The sequence below is a fragment of the Arvicola amphibius genome, chromosome 2 (assembly GCF_903992535.2).
Source record: "Arvicola amphibius chromosome 2, mArvAmp1.2, whole genome shotgun sequence".
Taxonomy (NCBI): domain Eukaryota; kingdom Metazoa; phylum Chordata; class Mammalia; order Rodentia; family Cricetidae; genus Arvicola; species Arvicola amphibius.
Genome location: NC_052048.2, coordinates 60745957 through 60772379, shown reverse-complemented (window position 1 = coordinate 60772379; position 26423 = coordinate 60745957). Strand labels below are relative to the sequence as shown.

General features: G+C 43.8%; 1 protein-coding gene across 1 annotated transcript; it reads left to right on the top strand.

The window, feature by feature from the left end:
- Positions 1-483: 483 nt before the first annotated feature.
- On the top strand, positions 484-25913 carry Nfu1 (NFU1 iron-sulfur cluster scaffold). Its single transcript, XM_038318092.2, has 8 exons — positions 484-615; positions 2271-2371; positions 4847-4982; positions 9018-9084; positions 10894-11008; positions 17646-17706; positions 21965-22139; positions 25768-25913. The coding sequence occupies exons 1-8, from the start codon at positions 557-559 to the stop codon at positions 25810-25812; spliced, it is 759 nt and encodes a 252-aa protein (XP_038174020.1). The 5' UTR covers positions 484-556; the 3' UTR covers positions 25813-25913.
- The last annotated feature ends 510 nt before the right edge of the window (positions 25914-26423 follow it).

Genomic DNA, 26423 nt, shown 5'->3' with positions numbered 1-26423 from the left:
AAAATATTTTTAAGACAGAATCTTACCCTGCTTGGCCTCAAATTCCTGGGTGATCCTCCTGCCTCAGCCTACTTTGTGCTGGGATTAGGAATGTGGCATCACATCATCTGTAAAATTTGTAATGAACCAAACGTTGACTAATAAGTCACCATTGTATGTAGAAAAGAATATGTCTCAAAGAAAACGATGATAGCCAAACATGCATTCTATGGGCAAGTGATTAAGATTTCAATTGGCCTAATGGAGTTGCTTCATAGTTTACCCACAGATTAGTGTTCTAATCCTTAAAACCTGAGGATGCGGAGCTAGATGGGAGGTGGGGAGAACTGGGAGGAGTTGAGGGAGGAGAAACTGCCATCAAGATATATTATGTGGGAAGAAAAAAATCTATTTTCCATAAAGGGGAATAAAACAGCTTGCTTTGGCTTACCCGCAGCACCGCCCTCCACCTGTAGGGGCCACGCTTCCCGTGACCGCCCTCTCCCCAAGGTCTGAGTCGGCAGAGGACTTGGAGACCAAAGAGGCGTGTCCGCGCAAGCGCACCGGCACTGAAACGATGGCGGCGGCCGAGCGGGCGTGGGGAGCTGTAGCTGGTGTAGCCCGGCTGTGCAGGCGGTAGGTGTGGGCGCCCCTGCCAGCAATTCCCTGTCGCCGCCCTCTCACTGGGAGGGGACTGGTGTCTAACGGAGTCTTGTCCTGGCTCCAGAGGCTGAGGACGTCCCGTCCCGTTGTCAACCCCGTAGGGATGTGGCTCCGAAGGGAAGAACATTCCCGGTTTCGTTCCCTTCCCTTTCCGGGGAAGCACATTCAAGGGCATGGCTCTGAGGGAAGCGACTCGAGGGAACCTACCGCCTAGGCCTATGCCTGCCGTGTCCTGTTGCACTTCAGAGCCACCCTGATTCTGACTTCCTCAGACATCTGCCAGACCCGTGTGACTCCTGTAGAAAAGGGCCTAACAGAATGCTGATGGTTACCTTGAAGTTTCAAATGCACTTTATGAGCCGGGCTTGTAGCTCACCCCTGTGCTGTCATCTCAGCACTTGAGAGGTGAAGGCAGGAAGGAGTTCAAGACCAGCCTGGACTATATGAGACCCCTGTTTTAAAACTCCTAATGCATCTTATAAAAATAGCAGATTAACAGGGGGTTTTGTGGGTTGCCCACTTCTCCCGTTTTCGATAACTTTTCTTGAGTACTTTGCTCCAGGTCTCTTAGAATTCAGACCTATCGACCAGAGTACACTTCTGATTTCTCCACTCTGCTGCGGCTTTTTCTCAGGGTTGACGGGACAGTAACCCTGAGATGCCAGGATGTTTCCAAATCCTGGAATATTCCCTCCATTCACTTAATGTGCAGTTACCAGTTGCTACATAGTGATAACAGCTACCATTTAGTGAACACTTAGCCTGGTATGTCCATGGACTGATAGGTGTCCCTTAGGGAGAATGATCTACCATGCTCCGTATGCCTTTTGTTTAGAGTGCATTTATTAAGTATACAGCAAACTAGCCTAAGACAGCAAGCGGCAGAGTGTTGAGAGTGCCAGATCAGACGGGGGAGCCCTGGGAACCAACCGGCCGGGGACTCTGGTGGACAGAGGCGGTCCAAGGCAGAGTATGTTCTCCTGGGGATGACTTTTACCTAGCCATTTCTGTCATAGTCATCTCTTGTAAGGGGAGCTGCCTGGGAATGACTGACTTCCCAGCTCTGCTCAAGGGTCACTGTTTTCACCCCTCCCACTTACTCTCCTGGTCTCAGGAGCACGATGGTTTTACTCTCGGGCTGTTTTGCTCTTCTGTTCTTCTTTGCCCAACAGGGAGTCTTGGAGGACAATTTGAAGCAAACACTTAAGGCTGTGGATCCCTGGTTTGCAAAGCTAATTCCCAGCAGCCAGGGCTACACAGTGAGACCCTGTCTCAAAATAAAAAAAAAAAAATAATAAAATAAAATAAAAACTGATTCAGAAGTCAGAGCTGGAACATTTTTCACTACTACAATGTCCTTTTCCCCTTCTCTAGCTATAGTTACTTTCAAAGCTCACTTTGTTTTTACTTTAATGACGCCTTGAAAATACCCAGTCAGTGCTTCTCTATCAGAGAGAAATGAAGTTCTACCACTCATGTCTGTGATTCCAGAACCAGGGAAGCAGAGGCGAGAGTATCTACCACAGAAGTCCATGAAGCCACCTGGCTACACGGTGATACCCTGTTTTCAAACAACAACAAAACAGAGTCTACTCCTTACCATGTCATTCATTGTTTTTTAAATATAGGTTCTGTCATGTGGTGACTCCATACACCTTTAAGAAACAACCTCTGCACCAGTATGGACGAAGACCACTCTTCCCGATGCGTGCACCCTTGTCTCACACAGGTACAGGTTCATCTCTTCTGAGAACATTGTGTGACAGAAACCAGTGGAACACTGCTAGAGTTAGTGCTCATAAAAGACACAATTTTAAAGGTTTCTTCAACATTTTTTATTACATGTATTTGTCTGTGTGAGAGTGTGTCACATTGCATGTGTGGAGGAGGTCAGAGGACAACGTGAGTTAGGTCTCTCCGTGTGGGTTCTGGGGATTGAGTGCAGGCCTTTAGCCTTGGTGGCAAGCGCCTTTATCTCCTGTGCCATCTCAGCAGCCCAGGAACTTGTCAGTCTTGTGTTCAGAGGCACATTAAAGGGGTCCAGAGATTTTTCTGTCCACTCCCCTCCATGGTAGAACCGTCCTTTACTGTGATTCGTCAGAGGACATTATCTGTAGTCTGGTGAAATCTCTGAGTCTTATGAGCACATTTTGAGAACATGAGTTGCCCAGTAAATGATTTCTAAAAGGAAATATTATATAAAAGAAATTACAAGTGGATTTGTGTGTTTACCCAAACCTCCTAGCATCTGATTTTGAAAGTAGTTTGAAATGTGAGCACTGCACTGTAATTGGGGAAGCTTGGAGAGGGGTGACTGTGCGTGGCTTGATGTCATGGATTAGCCTCTCTCTCTTCACGTTACCTCACACACCTGTGACCATGTTCTGGGGTAAGGCTGAGGTATGATGTGAGTCAGGAGTTCTTACCTCTTCTCTTACTGGAATGAGGGAGGAATGGTTGTCTATGGCCTGCATGCTTCCTCGAATCTCAAAACATCTTAGGTGTAAATACTGAGTAACTCAGCAGGTCAGGCCACTTTAATTGCTTAAATTTTGTGGGACTGCAGTTTGTGGCTTTCTGGTATCTTCCTGTTGGACACTGGGTGATTTCAGCCTTTGACGGTTCCCATTTCTGTTCTGCAGGAGCTGGTGCCTGCCTAGTTAGGAACCTTGTAGTACCACTCCCCAGAGGGAAGAAGTATCTCACATCAGCCTGTATCCTGTGCTAACTCAGGACACTTTCAGAAGTGTCCATTGGATGTCACAGCTAGGATTTATTTATTTATTATTTATTTTGAGATTGTATTGTAATTATAATGTTTCTCTGTTCCCTTTCTTCCCTATAAGCCCTCCATATAGCTCTTTCCACTCTCCTTCAAATTCATGGCCCCCTTTTTCACCAGTTTGTTATTGCATGCACGTATGTATTTGTACCTCCATGTATATTCTTAAACACAACCTATTAAGTCCATATAATGCTATTTGTAAATGTGTGGAGTTGTTTTTAAAATACCTAATTAAACCAAATTTAAAATGCAATTGGAATGATTTTGTTGAATATCTATTCAGATTAGTATTGAGGTAGCTTTTATATGTGAAAAGGGAAAAGTTGTGTGGGGACACTGTATTTTTCTTAATTTTTACTCCCCGGGTTGTTTGGTTTGGTTTGACTTTTTGAGAGGAGCTTGCTAAGATTCCAAGGCTAGCCTGGAGCTTGCTGTGTCGCTGAGACTAGCATGAACTCAGGGTCATCTTGCTCAGGCTCCCACTCTGGGGCTGTAGGCACTGGGCAACTCCATTCATCTGAGTCTAGCTTTCAAATAAAGTTTTGTTTTGTCTTTGTTTTTACATTTATAGTTTCATCTTTGGGTACTTCCAAAGCCTCCTTTTCTGTAGACCTGATTTACTCTAGTGTGTTGAGTAGGAGAAAGCCAGATTTAATCCTTCAGATTCAGTAAAGTACCTAATGAGTACATGACTTTAGTTACCATAATAAATTGCTTAATAATTTAGTAAACTATTAAGACAGCAAAAAGTGAAGCCAGGCATCACAGCCCACAGTTTTAATCCCAGTACTCCTTAGGCAGATCTCTATAACTTCAAGGCTAGCCTGGTCTAGATACTGAGACTCTCTCTCACAAACAAGCAAACCTACAGAAAATGGCTGGTTCAGAACAGAAAGTAGTGGCAGTCTTTCTTTAAAGTTTTATTTCAAAAATTGTTTGCTGTAAAAGCAGATTCTTCCTGATAGGAGGCACAGGAATTTTAATGACATACTTAAGCATCAACGTTCAGGCATTTTAACTTCTTAGGATTTCTCTGAGCATCTTGGGAAATAAAGTTTGTGGGATTTTTTTTTTTTTATTCCTCCTAATGTTTCTTACTTCCGTTTATTTAAGAATGCGCACGGGGGGGGGGGGGGGTGGGGAGCTGGAGAGATGGGTCAGTGGTTAGAGCACTTGCTACTCTCTCAGAGGGCTAGGTTTGAGTCCCAGCACCCATATGATAGCCTACAGCCATTCATGGCTCCATTCTAGAGGGTGGATGGCCTCTCCCGGCCTCCACAGCACTGCAGACATGTGGTACACACACATACATGCAGGTAAAACATTTACATATATAAAAAAAAATCTTAAAAAATCAGAGCACCTTGTTATCTAACTTAACCTGTTTTTTTCTAGCATAACACGCTTTCTCTTTTTCAGTACGATTCATGTTTATTCAAACACAAGACACCCCAAATCCCAACAGCTTAAAGTTTATACCAGGAAAGCCGGTTCTTGAGTCGAGGACCATGGACTTCCCCACACCCGCTGCAGCTTTCCGCTCACCTCTAGCCAGGTACCGTTCCTGCCGGTTCTCCCCTGGAAGCCCAGTGACCCTATGTTAGGCAGCCTTGCAGAGCTAACACATTTGGTTGGCAGGTTGGTTTTGGAAGAGTTGAGTTGAAATTAAAAAAAACTTTGTCCTGGGAGTGTATTTGACAACTTGGTAGCATAAATACTTAAATTTAACTTTTTTAACTTAAGAAGGAAATTCACCAAATGGGTAATTATGATAAATTTCTGATCTAAATCTTTAAAACTCTAAATGTTAAAAAATTGTGTGGGGGGGGGCCAGGGTATGAGTTTGTGTGTGTGTATATGTGGGGAGCAGGATATGTGTGTGGGGGGGGGGCAGGGTATAAGTTTGTGTGTGTGTATATGTGGGGAGCAGGATGTGTGTGTGTGTGTGTTTGTGTGTGTGTGTGGGCAGGGTATGAGTTTGTGTAGGTGTGTAAGTGTGCATACACACAGAGTTCAGGGAGTGTCCTTGCATGTCCTCTGTTTTTGTTCGTTTGTTTGTTTTGTTTTTAAAGATTTATTTATTTAGTATGTACACAGCATTCTGCCTCTGTGTATGTCTGTGCCAGAGAGGGCACCAGATCTCACAGTTGCTTGTAAGCTGCCATGTGGTTGCTGGGAATTTAACGCAAGACCTCTGAGCCATCTCTCCAGCCCTCCATCCTCTCAGAACCCACTGCTCCCTTACTTAGTAGACTGGCTGACCAGAAGGTCCTCGGGATCCCCTGCCTCTCAAGCGCTGGGGTTACAGGTGCATGCTGCCATGAACAACTGTGTACATGTCTGCTGAGGATTAGAACGCAGGCCCTCTCGTGTGTGCTGTGTACTTTATCCATTGAACCATTTTCTCCAGCACTTTTCAAAATGTTTGGGGATGGGAGATGACATCACTTGTAGCCTCAGCCGATTGCTGTGCTATGTAACTGGTTGGCCTTGAACCCTTGTGCCTCCACTTCCTGGTGTTGGGATTACAGATGGCTGCCACTATGCCCATCTTGAATCTCTGATTTTCAAGAACTATGAAAAGGTGCTCCTTTAATTCCACAGGAAAGAGTAACTGAGTTTCTAGGTTTTCTCTCAGAACCATGAATGATGGCAGTTGTCAGATGTGGCACAACCTTTTAAAATTAATGAGGACAGTTTCTGAGTTCACAGGAAACATATTCAGTGTATCAGAGTGGTAAATAAAGGTACACCAAGTCTCTGAGCCTGTGGCTGGAGCAGTCATTTGTGCTGAGAAACACTAGCGTCAGCACCAGCTGAATTCTTGCTAGTTTGCTTTTCCGTACAGAATGTGCGGTCTGCCCGAGTTGACACCAGGGCCTTTTCCATGCAGAATGTGTGTTCTGCCTTTGAGTTGTACCCTGACACTATTGGAATTTCCACCTTGATGCTCCTTGCCAAACACAGGTAGAAATCAGCATAAGTGGCCTTCCCATACACAACCCGAAGGCAAAGAGAGGCTCAGAAAGAAGTTTTTAACTTTCTAGCTCATAAATGTGTACAATTTTTCTGACGTAAGCATGCCATTTCTCATAATGCACTGTAGACCATTTATTTTTCATGCTTTTGATACAGACAGCAGTTAGAAGTGTGTACATTATAATTTAGTGCACATGCCTGTGTGTAAAACAAGTGTTTGGTGCGTGTTTCCGTCTTTTGCACTGTGCAGTAGGAAACAGTGAGGTGGTTGATGGCACTTGTTTCCCTTGCGAAGGATTCGAGTTCAATTTTCCAGCACTGGCAATTCACGCCTACCTGTAACTCCAGCTCTGAGGGCTCCAATGCCCTCTTCTTGCCTCTTCAGACTCTGCACTCATGTGCAGATACATAGATACATGTGCATACACATAAAACAAAACAATTCTTTAAAAAATTACAGTAGGTAATAGGCATTCTCATGTTTTTCATTTCTTTTTGTTATTGTTTTATTAAATATAATGAAGTCCTATTTAATTGATTTCACAGCTCTATATTATGTTTTTTTAAAAAAAATGAAATATAACTTCAGGAAACACACAGGCATACAAGACTTATATGGCCTAGGATGTTTATTAGTCTAGTTGCACACGCATGTGTATAAGCAAACATTGACACATGTAAAATAAACAAATCTAAAAACTAACATTTACAGAAAGACATATATATGTCTGTGTGTGCATCTGTGTGTCTGTCTGTCTTTGTAATGGATTAAGTAAAATGCTGTGGATTCCCTAGTGGCTGCAGCGGCCCCAGAAACGCTGCAGGTCCCCAGGCGGCAGCAGTGGGCCTCGGGTCCCGAGAGAGCAGCCAGTTCTAGTCCCAGGCAGGGATGGCACAGTTCCCAAGTGGCTGCAGTGGGCCACTAGGGGCAGTGAGTCCCACAAGGAGAGACAGACAGATGGGCATGCCATGAGACCATGGAAAAGAGAAGGGACTCAGGCTAGAAGCTGAAGATCAGCTTGCCTTGGTGGAGGGGAGGTGGGGGATATAGCTTATCTCTTAAAGGGACAGAGCAGACCATTACAATCTGTCTGTCTGTATCTGTGTGTTTTGCAATACTAGAGATTGACTCTAGGGCCTTAGACATGCCAGGCAGGAGTTCTACACTGATCTACAGCCTCAGCCTGAGACATAACATGCTGTCAAGTCAAGACAAGTTGCAGGACAGTGGTGCAATGCGATAACATCCATGTAGCCCTCCTCCTAAATAAAAACAGCACATGGCTCCGTGAAAGTTCCTGGAGAAATGCACACCAAAAGGACAATCTAGGATTTTAATTTCCTGATTAATTTGATTTTAACTTTTTAGAGTTTTTGCTCTTTTGAGATTGGTCTAGCCTTGAACTACTGATCCTTTTACCTCTGTCTCTTGAGTTCTGGGCTTAGAGGCTATGCTATGAGGCCTAATGGTGTAGGAGGTAGGAAGTCCTTCTGTATATGTGTTGCTTTTATTGGTTAATGAATAAAGAACTGGCTTGACCTATAGCATGGGAGGAGGAAGACAGAGCAGGAGAGACACCATGGAGCAGCCATCAGAGATAGACATACTGAAACTTTGCTGGTAGGCCATGACCTTGTGGTGATACATAGATTAATAGAAATGGGTTAAATTAATATGTAAGGGTTAGCCAATAAGAAGCTAGAGCTAATGGGCCAAGCAGTGATTTAATTAATACAGTTTCTGTGTGATTATTTCGGGTGTAAGCTACCCAGGCGGATGGGAATGAATAAGCAGCCTCTTCTACCAACACCTGTCTTTAACCTTTTATTGTTGAAATGTTCACATTCAAAAACAGTTAGTGTAGCCCTGTGTGGTGACACATGCCCATAAGCCCAGTGCCCTGGTAGCATAGCAGGACTAGGAGTTTGAGGCTAGCCTGCACTACACTGTGAGGCCCTTTGTAAACACACACATACCAAAACAACAAACAAACCAATCAACAAAAAGCCAAAGACAAAACACCACTTCACTAGAGTGATAGAGCGCTCACTGAGCATGGATTGGGTACTAGGTTCAATTTTCTACTACCACAAAACAACTAGGAAAAAATTCCTGTTTCTTGTACTCCTAGAGTTTATTATCTTCAACTAAGCAAACTGGTCTTGTCTGTGCTGAGCTGTTGTAGGGAATGTTTTTGCTAAGCTTCTTAGAGGGGTCACCTGTCTTTTGTCTTCCTGGAACCTGGCACTTAGAGATGCCAGATATCTTCTGAGTGAAGGAGCGGGTGGGCCTGTGTCTGACTTCAGGAAGGGCTTCAGAATGTCCCTGTGGGTCACAGTGGCACTGTCTTTTTCCATGTGAAGATGTGCTGCAGTTTTTGTGTGTGTTACAGCCTCTTCATGATTGCCAGATGGTGGGCGTGTGTGCCTTTGAGGAGCAAGTGTGCTGTCCTCTTGGGCAGACACCTAGGGTGAGGCAGGTGGCTGCAGGATTTAGGAACAAAGCTGCTGGAGTGGATAGCATTCTAGCCAGGGATAGCTAACTTGTCTCTTTACTTCTACATAGGTTTATCCTCTTTCTTGACATCTTTTTCTTTTTCTGTATTCACAGGCAGCTGTTCAGGATTGAAGGAGTGAAAAGTGTCTTCTTTGGACCGGATTTCATCACAGTCACAAAGGTACAGCTGTGAGTATAAAGCTAGACTAGCTGACTTGTAGCTGTTTCTGAACCCAGTGCCCCTCCCTCTCCAGAACATTCTTTGTTCTTTGGTTTTCAATTTCCCTTCTTTGGTTTCTCATAGATAGTCTTGCTGTGTAGTTCAGGCTGCCCTGAAACCTATGTATTTCCTTCCTTGGATCCCGTTGCTGGCATTACAAAGATGCACCACACTCTAGCCTAGAATTTTCATTCTTAATGTGCTACAGGTTTTAATAACACTGTGATATTAAAAAATCTCAGGTGAGGGACTGGAGAAATAGCTCGCAGTTGAGAACGCTGGTCGCCCTTGCAGAGAGCCCAGTTTAGATTCCCAGCACCAACGTGTGTAGTGAGAGCTGCGAGCTGCTTCCAGCCGCCCAGCTCTTGGCCGCCTGGCTAGTTTATGCCCCAAAATAACAACACACAAATTGTATTCATTTAAACACTGCCTGGCCCATTAGTTCCAGCCTCTTATTGTCTAATTCTCACATCTTGATTAACCCATTTCTAATAATCTATGTAGCACCACAATGTAGTGTCTTACCGGGAAAGATTCAGCATGTCTGACCTAGTGGCTGGCTTCATGGCGACTGTCCCAGAGAGGAGAGCCAGGGCAATTGCCCAAGGCATCTGCCTCACTCCCAGCATCCTGTTCTGTCTACTCCACCTACCTATGTTCTAACCTATCAGGCCAAGCAGTTTCTTTATTAATTAACCAATGAAACAGCAGATAGATAGAAACACTCCTACATCAGACGCGGCAGCTCACAAACATCTATAACCCCAGTTCTAGGGACCTAGTGCTCTCTTCCAACCTCAGTGGGCACCAGCCACACACATGCTACATATACACATATGCAGGCAAAACATTCATGCACATAAAATAAAATAAGTAAATACATAAAAAATCTCAGGTGATGTTTACTTCTTAGATCTGTCAAGTTGCTAAAGGGCCTTTTCTAGCTGCAGTTAGTTATGATCCAGGTATAACTGATCCTACAACCTCATCCGTACAGCAGGGTCAGTGCAGTGTCCAGAATTACAGGACTAATCCACAGCAGGGTACGGCCTTGGCAGGACTAGGAGTTCAGCTTCCAGGCTACTAGAATAAAAAATTGTTTTTTTCCATAAAATGTTAAATAAATTAAATACATTTTAAATTGCATGTTTTATTTTGTGTGTGTGTGTGTGTTTGTGTTCAGGCATGCACATGGAATCAGGACAATTTACAGGAGGCAGGTCTCTCCTTCCACCATGTGGGTTCCCATGGATCAAATGCAGGCTGCCAGGCTTGGTGACAAGCTTTTACCCACTGTGCAATCTTGCCTACTCCTAAATAGTATTTTTACCGATTCCTGCTGCAAGTCGAAGGAGTAAAAAGGGAATCAAGTCCATATTATGAACAAATTACATATGCATCTGTCTGGTGCCATAGTACAACACCCTCTCTGAAAGGGATGTTCTTATGCATTCTTTTGACAAATACGCATACGACTAATTTCAGATATAGGGTGTTTTTGCATAGTTCAATGTCCTGCAGCAGTACTGTGCACTGGACCATGGTGGTATATGCCTTTAATCTTAGCACTCAGGAGGCAGAGGCTGGCGGATCTCTGAGAGTTCAATGTCAGTCTGGTCTACAGAGCAAGTTCTAGGACAGTCAGAGCTGCAGGGTGGGACCCTGATTCACCAGACAAAAAGAGAAGATTCTTGAAAGATCTGAGGTGGTAGTCTGTATTTGCTTTGCACTTGGCTGGAAATGCAACATGTTTCTTCAACGTGATTATAGGAGAATGAAGAATTAGACTGGAATTTACTGAAACCTGATATTTATGCAACCATTATGGACTTCTTTGCATCTGGCTTACCCCTAGTGACTGAGGAAACGCCTCCAGGAGAAGCAGGTAGTGTTGCGTTGGTAATCGACGTTTATCTATTTCTTACTGGATTTCCTGCTTCCCTCGCCTTCGCCTTGATGGTAGAAGTGACCAGAAAACAGATTTTAAATGTTTATATTAGAATATATTAATTATACATAATTATAGGTTTCACTGTGGCATTTTATACATGTATGTGATGTGTTTTATCGTAGTCACCCTCTATTCCTCTTTCCTTGTCTGCTTCTCCCTCATGATGGTCCCCTTTCTCTTCTCATTCAACCCCACCTCCATGCTCATGCCCTTTGTGTGAGTGACTCAAAGGAGGCCTGGTAGGGTTGCTCAGAGGAACTCTGGTGAGATGTCACCTCCTGGGGCACGGGCACCTTAGCAGTGTTACACCACTAGAGATGATGGCCTTCTTCCCCAGCAATCAGGGAGGGTGAAGCCTCCTGAGACCCACCTCCTTCCATGTTCAGGTACCTGATCTGAGATAAAAAAAAATATATATATATATCAGTTTTTTGATGTAGGTGTGTCTTCTATCTGATGATTTCATTGGTTAATTAATAAAGAAACTGCTTGGCCTGATAGGTTAGAACATAGGTGGGTGGAGTAGACAGAACAGGAAGAAGGAAGTGAGGTAGATGGCTCAGGCAATCGTCATGCCTCTCCTCTCTGGGACAGTTGTGATGGAGCCAGCCGCTAGGTCAAAAATGCTGAATCTTTCCCGGAAAGACACCACTCATGGTGTTACACAGATTATTAGATATGGGTTAGTCAAGATGTGAGTAAGAGGCTGGAACTAATGGGCCAGGCAGTGTTTAAAAGAATACAATTTGTGTGTTGTTATTTCGGGGCATAAGCTAGCCAGGTGTCCAGGAGCCGGGCGGGAATGCATCCCGCTGCTCCTCACTACAGCTTTTAAAATTATTTTTTATTTGATTTGTATGGCTCTTTTGCCTACATCTCTGCCTGTGTACTACCTTATGTGTGCCTAGCCAGATGAGGCCAGGAGAGGGCACCAGATCTCCCTGGAACTGGAGTTAAGGACAGTTGTGAGCCACTGTGTGGGTGCTGGGAATCCAACCTGGGTCCTCTGGAAGAGGAGCCAGATAGCGTTCAACAGCTCTCCACCCCATTCTCCAGCTCTTACATTCCTTCTGCACCTCCCCCAACACTCCATGACGCTCTCTGAGTCTTGCTGGTAACAAGGTCCCATTTAGGACTGAGCATCCACTGGTCACTTGGTTTCAGCACTGACAAGTTCAGAGTCTCTGCAGTAGCTTCTACCTACTGCTTGAAGAAGCTTCTCTGGCCAAAGATAGCAGTCCTAACCTGGACAGAAGCAGGGTTATTTCAGAAGGAAATAATTGAGTATATCATTCCCCACAAAGGCCTGGGCCTCTCCATCACCAGGTTATAGCAGCAGATCTGACTCCCTCCTATGGAGCCGGCCTCAGTTCCTGTCAGGGAGCAGCTAGTTACCCCATGCCAGGCTTGCCACTCTTTCACCAGTGGGCACATCTGGTCTGCCTGCTGTAGCCCCTGGGGTCCGTAGCTGAGTGCGATGGTTGGCACAGTTGTCCCCCAGCACCTGGTACCCCCGTGTGGCCCTTGAGCTCACCAGCAGGGAGGAGACTTCAGGAGGAGGATCTTACTGTCTAGTTCTGGGAAACGTCCAAGACCACAGGAGTATTTTTAACCATTGAGTGCATTTGGCTCGGGAACCAATTCTTGATGGAACAAAACTTCATATATGCTGTTGTTTTTGATTTTTCAAGACAGGGTTTCTCTGTGTAACCCTGAATGTCCTGGAACTCACTCTGTGAACTAGGCTGCCCTTGAACTCACAGAGATCTGGCTGCCTCTGTCTCCTGAGTGCCTGGATTAAAGGCATGCACCACCACTGCCAAGCTGTTTTCTTAAAAGTTGTGTAAACACTGAATCTATTATGCAAAACCAAATTTTTTAACTAAAAATTCTGAGAATTCCCCAAAAAATCATATATTGACACAAACTTGCTTCCACTTGATTTAACAGATGTTAGTGGTTTCTGAAAGAGGGCATCGAGAAACAAGTAAATGTTAATTTTTCCATAGTTGCTTTAGACCCAGTTTTTTCCTTTTTTAAAAATTGTTTTTACTGAGCTATACATTTTTCTCCCCTCTCTTCCCTTCCTCTCCTCTCTCTCCACTTCTACCCTCTCCATGACCCCCACATTCCCAGTTTACTCAGGGGAGCTTGTATTTTTTCCTTCCTATGTAGATCCATGTATGTCTCTCCTAGGGTTCTCCTTGTTGTCTAGGTTCTCTGGGGTTATAGACTGTAGGCTAGTTTTTCTTTGCTTTATGTTTATAAGCCACTTATGAATGAGTACATATTATATTTGTTTTTCTGGGTCTGGGTTACCTCACTCAATATAGTTTTTTCTAGATCTACCCATTTGCCTGCAAATTTCAAGATGTCATTATTTTTTACTGCTGAGTAGTACTCCATTGTGTAAATGTACCACATTTTCTTTATCCATTCTTTGGTTGAGGAGCATCCTGGTTGTTTTCAGGTTCTGGCTATGACAAACAATGCTGCTATGAACATAGCTGACCACATGTCCTTGTGGTATGATTGAGAATCCTTTGGGTATATACCCAAAAGTGGTATTGCTGGGTCTTGAGGTAGATTTTTTTTTCCTAATTTTCTGATTTCCAAAGTGGCTGTACCAGTTTTCACTCCCACCAGCAATGGAGGAGTGTTTTCCTTACCCCACATCCTGTCTAGCATAAGCTCTCATCAGTGCTTTTGATCTTGGCCATTCTGACAGGAGTAAGATGAAATCTTAGAGTTATTTTGATTTGCATTTCTCTGATGTCTAAGGATGTTGAGCATTTCCTTAAGTGTCTTTCAGCCATTTTAGATTCCTCTGTTGAGAGTTCTTTGTTTATATATCCATTTTTAAATGAATACTAAGGACAAAAACCAGTATGGTGGTGGTGTACACTTATGATCTCAGCGCATGGGAGATAGAGGCAGAAGTATTGCTGTAAGTTCATGGCCAGCCTGCCCCATGTGGCAAGTTTAAGCCAACCAAGGCTTTCCATTGACAGCCTATTTCAAAAAAACAAAAACAAAAACAAAAACAAAAAAAAACAAGGTAGGGGTAGGAAGGGAGGAGAGAAGAGCGTGAAAGAAAGAGGTGATGTTCTGTACCTACCCCTCCCTTCCTGTGTGTGAGCCTGGTTGACTTGCATTTTACTGTACCTATAGGATGAGCTGAAATGAGTAGGTAGAATTGGTTTCTATTCTTTTTCTTGTTGTTTTAATGTTTTTGAGACAGGATCCAGCTCTGTAACCTAGGCTGACCTGAAATTTAGAGTCCTGCCACCTCCTCCATGCTGACATTATGGGCGTGTGTACCTCCATACCCAGTTTCTGGTTTTTATTCTTAAACTTCAAGTCACTTGTATTATATCACAGCTTGCCTTTCCGCTGAGTATAATTTCTTTGACGGTCATTTTAAGCATGTGTTAGTCCATCGGAATGAACAAGGTGCAGCTAACTTGTCCCTTCACTGTGTGCGTTGCTGGTGCTGATGTGTTACAAAAGCTGCTGTGGACATCTGGTGCAGGCTGCTGTGTGCTGTTCTTTACTGCGTTGACTGTGCTGATGCCATCACAAACCCTGCTGCCGTGGATACACTGCTTCTGTGTGTGTTGGGGTGGGGGTTGTAGAGTCTTCCTGCAGGGAAGCAAATTACTGTGTTCATTAGCAGTGTGTGGGAGTCTGTTTTCTTAGACTTTTGTCGTCTCTTCAGGTCTTTTTTCTTTCCTTTTGCTCTTTCCCTTTGGTGCTTAGAGACTCTTAGAGAGCTAGCCAACTTCATCCAACCCCAGAGAGAGAATCTCTCTGTGTAGCTATGGCTGTCCTGGAACTAGAAACACCATGACCACAGCAACCTCTTATAAAGGAAAACATTTAATTGGGGCTGGCCTACTGTTCAGAGGTTTAGTCTATTATCATTATATCAGGGAGTGTGGCAGCATACAGGCAAAGATGGTACGGGAGAGGTAGCTTAGAGTTCTACATCTGAATCAACAGGCAGCAGGAAGAGAGATACTGTACCTGGCTTGAACATTTGAAACCTCAAAGCTCACCCCCAGTGACACACTTCCCCCAACAAGTCACATCTACTCCAGAAAGGCCACATCTCCTAATAGTGCCTCTCCCATACAGTGTGTTAGGTCTAAAATGGTATCTTCTTTTATTTACTATTTGTTTGTTTCTGCAGTTCCAGGACTGAACTTAGGGCTGTGCACATGCTAGGCAAGTTCTCTACCACTGAGTCCTCTTTACTTTTGAGGCTGTCTGTGTCTTACTAGGTTGCCCAGGCTAACAACTATACAGTTTACTCTATAATCCAGGCAGGCATAACTTACTATTGTCCTGCCTCTGCCTCCTTGGGAGCTGAAATCACAGGTCTGTGTCATCAGCTGGCAATGTCTTATTTTAGTTTCATTCTTGTATTGATCCTGATCCTGAGGGTTTTCTGTATCTTGTATTATTTTATGAGGTTTCCATGTCAGTAAATTTCCTATTTATTTTCTTTACTAATTTTTAAAAAGTAAGTCGTATGTCTTTTTAAAATATTGATTTAAGGAGATTTTTAAAAAATGTTCTAGGTGTGTTGAGGAGAGAGCTTAGTCGAGGACCTGGCTGAGTTCAGCCCCCAGAACCCACATCCTAAAGCTGCAGCATGCACACTTGCAGTCTCAGCACTGGAGAGTGGAAGCAGGCAGATCCCTGGGGCTCGCTAGCCAGCTGCCTTAGCCTACTTGTCTCACGTGTACATACACACCCCACCACACGTGTACCTGCACAAACACTGGGTGTGTATATGTGTTTGTGCATTCTGGGCTATGAAATAGTTATAGCTAATTCTTTCTAATCATGGCTAGAGGCGAGAGGTAGCTCAGTAGTGAAGTACACCCTTAGTATGTGTGCGTACAGGGTTGTTCCTCAGTGCTGCACACACGCACGCATGTGCACACACACACTTACCACATAGTGAAAAGCAAAGGCCATTTTTAAGTCTGAGTGGTACACACACCTTTTATCCCAATACTTGGGAGGCAGAGGCAGGTGGATCTCTGTGAATTTGAGGCCAGCCTGGTCTATAGAGTAAGTTCCAGGACAGCCAGGACTGCTACACTGTCTCAAAAAACAACCAAACAAACAAAAACAAAGAGCAGTTTAACTGTGCCTACCAAAAATAAAAATACACAAAATTTGTACTTAGAGTTTAGTTCAGAGGTAGAGCCTTTGTCTAGCAAACACAAAACCCTGTGTTCAGTTCCAAGAACCTCAAAAGGAAAAAAGCCACAAGCTCACTGACTCAAATACCTCATCACAAGGAGTTTATCTCATGGATGTGCCTAGAAGCAGGGGTGTTGCCCAGGGCTAGATACTAAACCGTCAAAATGCCAGTGAGGCAAAGCACTCCCAAGATCTCTTTATAGTGAGCCTGTTTTCCTGTGCAGATGGAAAGACTTTCAAGGGACTCTAGGAGTGCAGTGTGGATCAGGTGAAGCCTGGTCTCACCTGTATAAATTTACACTTGGAAATGTGTGCATGCTTGGAGAAGCCCTGCTCTCAGGTAGTAACGGGGATGGGAAGGCGGCTTAGGACTGCTGCTCTAAGAGTCTTTAACTTTATCGTATTTTATTTCTTTTATGAAAATGGACTCAAAGGTTAGAACAGGTTAATATAAACTACTTATGGGGTTGCCAGGAATCTAATATTTATTACAACACAGCATGAAATCTCTGTATCTTTTTGCAGATGAATATATTTCTTGAAAAAAAGCATTACATTTTTTATACAGGCATTGGTAAAACTTACATAAAGCTTTACAAAATTCAAGCAGTGGCCAAGGATATAGTTCCTTGGTAGAGTACGTGCTCCATGTGCAAGGCCATAGGTTCCTCTCAGTACCACACACGTACACTCATACACACACATGCGCGTTCATACACACAGACATGTTCATATGTGCACACTTGCATATGTACATAGATGTGCACACACATGATAAAGCAAAACCAAAATGAAACATTTTTAGTTCAGATTTGCAAAGTATTTGGAACTTTCCAGAAGGCCCACATCTGTATTTGATATAGTTATTTTGAAAAATCACTAAATCGAGAAGCTGAAGCTTAAAAAGATGCTTCATAAGTAGCTGCACCTTTCCATATCACATTTACAGTGAAATCAGATGTGGCGTTTCTGTGCTGCTCTTTGGTCCTTGAGAATGTTGGTTTGCTCCTCATCTCAGTCCCCACACAATCAGGCTTCACTGTAGGATGTATTCCCCTATATTACTGAGCGTTAAGTGACTATTTTTCCTTGGTTTTTCTTTTGTGAACCACATGAGCCATGTTACTTTACCAAGCTTTGTGTTCTGTTCTGTTTTGTTGTTGTTTTGTTTTGTATTTGAGGCAAGGTCTTGCTCATTCTGTAGACCGGCTGGCCTTGCATTTCCTATGATCCTTCTGAATCTGCGTGAGTGCACCATACCAGACTATGCTTTTATGGGAAAACCCTCCTGGTTTAACGCTTATATAACTACAAAATTGTTACTCTTGAGTTTTTATTTATAATTTTTTTTTAGGTTCTGAAGAAGATGATGAAGTTGTGGCAATGATTAAAGAACTGTTGGATACTAGAATACGGTACGTGTTAAAACCCCCAGCATCCTCTGTCCCCTCCGCAATCCAGTGCTGCAGAGACAGCTCTCATTAAAGCGGCATGCTTTAACTGGAGAGTGGAGCAGGGCTCCAGGGAGTGTAACCAACAGAGGTCATCATCTCAACTGAACTGAAGGCTGTGCCTTAGTATTCAGTGACATCTTTAAAACTATAGTCTGTGTGCACATGGTCAAGACGAATTTTCCCTCAGTCTGTGTAACACCTATGTACTAACTGCTGGGAAAAGAATAAAGACAGGAGCCAGGCGTGGTGACACTGGTGTTCCCTAGGGGAGCAGGGGCAGGAGGAGCTTTGTGAGTTTAGGCCAGCTTGGTACACACAGCAAGACTTTGTCTCAAAAACAATACACAAAATAGAAAAAAAAGGATAAAAACAAGACTAGTGAACAACCTGTTTCCATGTCTCTCACAGCAGGCCAGGAAGTCTGGACTTTTAAAATGTTTTCTTCTTTAGGTATTTTAAGAAACAATTTAGAGATTTAAAATAAGAGGCTGGCTAAGTGGCAGGGATCTACTTACGTGTGTAGTGGCGCACGCCTTTAATCCCAGCACTCGGGGGCAGAGGCAGGTGGATCTCTGTGAGTTCAAGGCCTGCCTGGTCTACAAGAGCTAGTTCTAGGACAGGCTCCAAAGTTACCGAGAAACCTTGCGGGGGGGGGGGGGGGGGGACCCGAAAAGATGAGGAATTCCTGCAAGAACAGGAATCTGTAAGAAAACATATTTGTAGAACTAAAAATACAGTAAATGAAGAACTCATTAGATCACTTTCATGTGCAGTGTGACATGGCTGAAGAGTGGACTCACTCGTGTTGGAATGTAGAACAATAGTAAAAACCCAGACTGAAGAACACAGAAAGGGGGAATTTGGGGAAAGAAAAAAGGAACAGGCATCGTGCATGCAGAAAAGCACATATGGTATCCTAAGGGTTAATTGTATAGAAGCAAGATAAATGACCTAAGTAGAACGTGAGTGTGAACAGAAGTGATCTGAGTCTTGGCATTATTTGAGACACAATAAAAGTAATCTTTCATGGTAGTATAAAAAATTTGAAGTAGGTTTGTTGGAGGTAATAGCTGCAGCGAAAATAACAAACAGCTGTGCAGAGCAGAGGCCAGGCGAAGGGGCCTTGGCCAGTGCGGAAGGATGAATGGAAACAAACAGATGATAACGTGCTTGAAGCTGCGGCAGACACATCTGAAGGTGCATACAGTGGCTGACAGAGGATAAAGTTGTCACAATGTGAGAAAACCAGCTTCATGCTCCTTACAAGGGTTACCTGCTTAAATGTAAGGACAGAAACATTGAAAGTGGGACACTGGAGAATGCATAGCGTTCAGACAGTGATGGGAGGAGGGCTTCTGGGAGTACACAGACACCAGAAGACAGTGTACCCGACCGCTGTAGACGCCACCACACAGTGGGAGTATCTGCTACCAGGATCATATTCTAACCATCTAATAACATAGATTCAAAATAAATGAAGATTATTGGACAGAGACAGAAGTAACCCACAGCTAGGTGAGGAAATTAACTCCTCTATCTAACAAAGCACAAAAATAATTGGGCAAGGGAGAGCTTTAAAACTTACTATTTTTATTTATTTATTTTCGAGACAAGGTCTCACTTTGTAGCCCTGGCTGGCCTGAAACTCGGTACATATGCACCAGATAGATCTCTGACTCACAGAGTTCCATTTGCCTCTGCCTCTGATTGCTGGAATGAAAGGCTTAGTAAACAGCCATTCCCAGGCCAGGGTAGAGTTTTAAACATGTGATTAACGACTGACTAAACGTTGACATATGTATATTATACTCAGCAAGAATGAAATATTATTCTCCTGTGTATATGGATCGTGCGCTAAAGTAGCCCTTATCAAATTTCAGCATTAAATTCATTGAGACTGTCAGGTTTTGTTATTTGGTTCTGGGGTTAAACCAGGGTCTTGCACTTCATAAGCATGCGCTCTACTACTGAGCCACCACCTCTCCCACCTCCATTCCTCCCCCCACCCCGCCCCAGGAATACTGTTTCCTGACTGCAGTGGGATGGAGTGCTCTTCAGAATGGCTTAAGGTTAGGCTGGTAACAATCTAAGTCAACACAGAAATAATATGGAGCCATTGGGATGGCTCACTAGGTTATGTTACTTGTTGCCAAGTCTGGTGACCTGAGTTTCATCTCTGAGACCCACAGGGCAGAAGGAGAACACTGACCCCTGAAAGTTGACCTATGGCCTTCATAGGCACACAGCAGCATATACACACCCCCAGAACAAATAAATACAATAAATTGAATTAATTAACATCTGCATGATCTTGGCTGGGCAGGTTTGTTTTGTTTGTTTTTATTCAGAAGGTTACAAGAAAATTGGAAAAATCAAGGAAAAGACAAATTAGACTGTAGTAAAATCATGCCTTTCTCGTGAAAAGGCAGAGTAGAAGATTTTCTAGTATATAGGGCTGACAAGATAGCTTAGCGGATAAGAGTGCCTGCTGCTACACTTGGCAGCCCAGGCTTTTCTAGAACCCATGTGGTGGAAGTAGAGCGCAAACTCCACATGCACACGTGACACATGTGCAAGCATACGCACAGACACAAAACAAAGGGGAGACAAAATTAAGGGGGCTGAAGAGATGGCTCAGTGGTTAAGAGCACTGACTGCTCTTGTAGACCCATGGCTTTTGTCATGCTCTTGTAGACCCAGGTTCAGTTCCCAGCATCCACATGGTGGCTCACAACACCTGTAACACTACTTCTAGGGCATCTGATGCCCTCTTCTGTCCTCCACGGGCTCCTGCATCTATGTGGTGCACAAATAAGACACACACACACACACAGGTACACACACTTACACATAAATGCCTTCTTTACAGCTTTTTTTGAAAGACTTTGCAGTGCGTGTGACAGAATATATGAGAACTACAAATTGACAGGGAAAAACTAAAATAGAGGCTGGAGCAAGCACACAGCAGAAGACAGTAACCAGACAGCCACTAGCTGTGGAGGGCAAAGAGTGTGCGGCCTTCCTGCTCCACAGACATTACTTCAAATCCAGCAGGCAGGCTCATCCATTTTGATTGACACCAGTGGCTCATGAGACAGGCGTGCTCACCTGACTGGTGGCATGTAAGGGGGGGTAATTCTGGGAAAGTGGCACGGTTTCAATCTAAATAGTTACACTTTTGTTGAGCCAGGCCTCACTCTATAATTTTGGCTGGCTTGGAACTGAGTTTATAGCCCAGTCTAGCCTTGAACTCATGGCAGTCCTCCTGCTTCAGCTTTTAATGCTAGGATTACAGGCACATGCCTCTCCTCCTGGCTTATGTTCAGAATTTGCCCCAGGAGTTTTGCCCTCAAATATATGCCCATTCCTAATACCTATCCACACCAAAGAACGCACAGGTGAATCTTTACAGCCATGTTATGTGCACAGGTCAAATACCTATCAATAGCAGGATGGTAATCAACTCTGCCATGTTAGTGTAGTGGGATACCATGCAGCCATGAGATGGATAGGCTTTTGTCATACTCAACAAGAACCAGTCATACAGAGAGGAAGAGAAGCTGGATATACACGGATGGTTTAACACTAGAAATTCATGGCCAGTGAGGATGCTCAGAAGAGAAAGTCATTTTCTGTTAAGCCTGCTACCCTGAATTCCATTCCCAGAACCTACATAGATAAGGAGAAGGAGGTGACTCTGGAAGGTTTTGCCTGACCACACACGTGCCATGTGTACACACGCACACGCGCGCGCGCACACACACACACACAGAGAGAGAGAGAGAGAGAGAGAGAGAGAGAGAGAGAGATATAAAAATTTAATTAAATGTAATCCAAGTTATGGGGCTGGGGAGATGGCCCAATAGTAAAGTATTTGTCCTGCAAGCATGATGACCTGAGTTCAGTCCCCAGAACCCAGATTAAGAAAGCTGGGCATGGGTGTATGTTTGTAATCCCTGTGCTTGGGGCAGAAATAACATAGCCTAATAAATGGGTTCCTGTTCATTGAGAGACCATGAAGAGCCCAGATGGACAGTGCCTAAGGAGCAGCACTCAAGGTTAGCTTTTGGCTGCGCTACACATAGTCATTAACCCCAATCCAAGAACTACACACACACACACACAAGCACATGCACAAAGCAGTGAACTATCTTAATTGTTCTCATTGAAGGCATGCATCTGCTGTTTTAAATGTGTTCTGAATGTCCTGTGGCCACAGGCCGACTGTGCAGGAGGATGGGGGTGACGTGATCTACCGTGGCTTCGAAGATGGCATTGTGCGGCTGAAGCTCCAAGGCTCCTGCACCAGCTGCCCCAGCTCCATCATCACCCTGAAAAGCGGGATTCAGAACATGTTGCAGTTTTACATTCCAGAAGTGGAAGGTGTGGAACAGGTAGGCAACATTGTGACAGTTTGGGTTATTGATGATATGGGGACCAAGTCTATAACCTATCGTCACTTGGGAAAGCTCCATCAGTGGTTCTTTTCTGAGGATTCAAAACACCATGCGATTTTATATAGATGAATATAAGCATGGAGAAACTCATTGCCAACCTCTAATTCCTCCCTTACTCTGCTCCCAACACCATTTTTTTCTTTTAAGATAGGTCTTGTGTGGCCCAAGGTGACCTTGACCTCTGCTCCCCAAGTACTGGGATTGCAGATGTGTACCACTACATCTAGCCTTTATTAAAAATTGTCATTACATTTGTGTATACATGTGGGTGCATGTGCTTGCTTGTGTATGTGGGTGTGCGCATTGGTGTGCATGTGCAGGTCAAAGGATAAAGTGGAATTGGTTTTCTCTTTCCTCTATGTAAATTACAGGGATAGAATTCAGATCATCAGCTTTGGCAGCAAGTGTCTTTACCCCTGAGCCATCTTGTTAGTCCCATGTTTTGTTTAGTGAGACAGAATTTCTCTCTAAAATCTAGACTGGCTATGTAGTCTAGGTTTGCCTGAAGCTCATAATCCTCCTGCCTCAGCCTCCTGAAAGCTGGAATTACAGGCATGTGCCATTGAGAAAGCACACTGTCGTACAGTGCAAGTAGTACTCAGTTGTGCTTTGGCTGTAGCTTGTTGGAATTTTGTCTCTAAGTGTGTACTAGCTAAGAAAACAGAGCTTTTAGGAAAGGCAATCAAGGAGGAGACAGTTATGGACAGTAGAGATTTGAGAAACTCTTGTGAGTGGTTCTGTGGCTTTAGAAGGTGTCTTCTTCATTGCTCAGAGAGTCACTTATCTCTGAGTAGTATTAAAGGCTGGCCTTTGGTCCAGTACAGGTCCTCATCAGCCGTGTGCTGGTGTGTGTCAGAGCTCTGTGTGTGTGTGTGTGTGTGTGTGTCAGCACTGTGTGTGTGCATGGCCTCCTAAAAGACTAGAAACCCTGTGTGTGTGTGCGTGTGTGTGTTGTGTCAGCACTGTGTGTATACATGGCCTCCTAAAAGACTAAAAACCCTGTGTGTGTGCGTGTGTGTGTGTGTGTGTGTTGTGTCAGCACTGTGTGTATACATGGCCTCCTAAAAGACTAAAAACCCTGTGCGTGTGTGCGTGTGTGTGTGTGTTGTGTCAGCACTGTGTGTATACATGGCCTCCTAAAAGACTAAAAACCCTGTGTGTGTGCGTGTGTGTGTGTTGTGTCAGCACTGTGTGTATGCATGGCCTCCTAAAAGACTAGAAACCCTGTGTGTGTGTGTGTGTGTGTGTGTGTGTGTGTGTGTGTGAGAGAGAGAGAGAGAGAGAGAGAGAGAGAGAGAGAGAGAGAGAGAGCACTGTGTGTATGCGTGGCCTCCTAAAAGACTAGAAACCCTGTCTGTGCTTGTTTCTCTGCAGCAGCCCTGCTGGGTCTCACAGGTGTCATTTGCACATTGACGTTGATCAAGTTCTTGGGACTCTAACTCCAAATTTAGGAATGTTTCTGCCTACATAGGACTTGATTTACAAAATTCTTTGCATTAGATATTGCTGAAATTGGATATAAAATATTTATTCTTTTAAAGTAAGAATACCCATTTTTAGTTAATTTCAAAGAGAAACTAGGAGGAGAGAATTCCTTTGTTAAGTATCTCTCTTCAGAACCCACCCAGATTCCAGTTCCATTTTAGTTTCTGTTGTGTTTGGTTTAAGTTTGAGATGACGTTTTGCTCTGCTGCCTGGCTGGTCCCGAGCTCCTGGGCTGAGTGAATCTGCTCAGCCTGCAGGTAGCTGGGGCTTCTGTGCCCCTGCTCATCAAGATTTCTCTTTTCATCATTACTCCCCCTTCATCCCTGATGAAGTTGGGAGCCAGTAGATTAACAAAGAGGAAACATTTTTATTCACATGCCAGGGTGGGTACATAACTGACTGTTGCAAACGTTAATTGTCACATAATTGCAGTAGGTGTGGTGAGGAGAGAAACAGTCACAGCTTTTTACAACTCCTTCTGTTCAGGGTTCTGGCCTTTACTATCCAATAATACACCAGCCCACAAAGGACCAGTCTTTCTCTTTTTCCTTTAAGTAGGATTTGTTACTATTTTTCTTCCCTGAAAGTCTTCATACTTCTTTTAGGTTTAAGATAACTTTTATTTGAGTAAAATCAAAAATAGTTTTTAGTATTATTTCTATTTTAAGAGTGTTTTCGGAATTTCTTTTTTAAAAAAATAATTCTTTCTCCTGGTGGTGTTGGTGCACATCAGTTTGGAACTCATAGAGATTTGTTTACCTCTGTCTCTTGAGAACTAGAAATAAAGGCATATCTCCATGCCCTGTTTAAAACTTTTAAAATTACATTTATTTTATTTATCATGCTCTTGTGTGTATGTACACACACCACAGTGCACAAGAGGAACCTTGCAATTAAACCTCCCTGTGGAAGTTCACTCACCATGTTGAACTTGGGGATCAGCTCAGGTCTCAGACCCACAGCAGAATCTATCCTGGAGCCAGCTTTCTGCTGGCCCAGCCTGTTGGTTTTCTGAGGTCTCAAGTTGTCTAGACCTGCCTTAGAACCTGCTGTGTAAAGGAAGCTGGTCTTGAACTCTGGATTCTGTGATTGTAGGCATGCACTTGCAAACCAGACAGGATTCCGTTTTTAGTTAACTATGTTTACAAGAATAATTAGTTAAATTTTAGGGAATATAGTTCAATACATAAGATGCTTTTAAGTACAAGATGGTTAAACAGGTGAAAGCATTCACTGGGCAAGCCTGGCAATCCAGGTCCCATCCTTGAACCCACTAAAGATGACAGGAGAGAGCTGACTCCAGAAAGTTGTCCTCTGACCCTCACATGCACGAGGCATGCACACCACCCTCATTACACACACCCCATCACACATTCCCATCACACACTCCCATCACACACACCCCCATCACACACCCCCATCACACACCCCCATCACACCACCTCATCACACACACCCCCATCACACACATCCATCACACACACCCCCATCACACACACCCATCACACACACCCCCATCACACACACCCATCACACACACAACCATCACACCCATCACACACACACCCCCATCACACACATACCCATCACACAAACACCCATCACACACACATCACACACACACCCATCACACACACCCATCATGAACACCCCATCACACACACCCATCACACACATCCATCACACCACCTCATCACACACACACCCATCACACACACACCCATCACACATACACACACACACAGTTTTCTAAAAAGGAAAAACTAAATTCCATTACTCTTTTCTCTGAAGAATATGAGCCATTCATTTTCAGTCCACACCCGAGACTCCACTGCCAGGCGCCTGTCTTTGAGGTGAGGAAAGGGTCTAGTTCTTTTATACTTATTTAGTTACTTTTATTATCTCAGGATCCCAGGTTCTGATGGAATCCTGTGCTGTGGGCTGTTGATGGCTTCCTTGTTCTTGTAGTGCTGTGCGTTGTCATGGGCTATTTCAGGCAGGCAAGTGGCGTGCAAATCAGGAAAATAACATTGTCTAATGTTTCCTTAACTCTTGAATTTCTTTTGTTTTCTGGCTTTAGGTGATGGATGACGAATCAGATGAAAAAGAAGCAAATTCACCTTAAATAATCTGCATTTTCTTTTGCTGCAACCTTTGGACTTAACTGTACAGAGTCTGTATTGATCTCTGTTCTGGAAGTTAATAAAATGTTTCCTTCCTTCAGAATGATATAAATATTATTTGCTTTAACTCACAAGTTATTTATACCATCCTGAGTCATCATCCACACTCATGGATTTTATTCAGGGCTATTTTTATTTCAACTCCTCATCTTTCTGGTTCTCCCTTTGCATGCTGTGTGAAGCAGCTTAAAATAATTTCCCATTTAACTCATTTGCATCTTTTATGTACAGAAATAAATAGAAAGAATGCTTTAAAATATCCTAAAATTACTTAGCTTTTTCTATGAGATATTCAAGATTATTTTTTGCTGAAGTTTTTAGTTTTTTGGTTTTTTTTTTTTTTTTTTTTTTTTTCCGAGACAGGGTTTCTCTGTAGCTTTGGAGCCTGTCCTGGAACTAGCTCTTGTAGACCAGGCTGGTCTCGAACTCACAGAGATCCGCCTGCCTCTGCCTCCCGAGTGCTGGGATTAAAGGCGTGCGCCACCACCACCCGGCTTCTTTTTTTTTTTTTTAAGTGCCAGGCAGTGGTAGTCCACACCTTTAATCCCAGCAT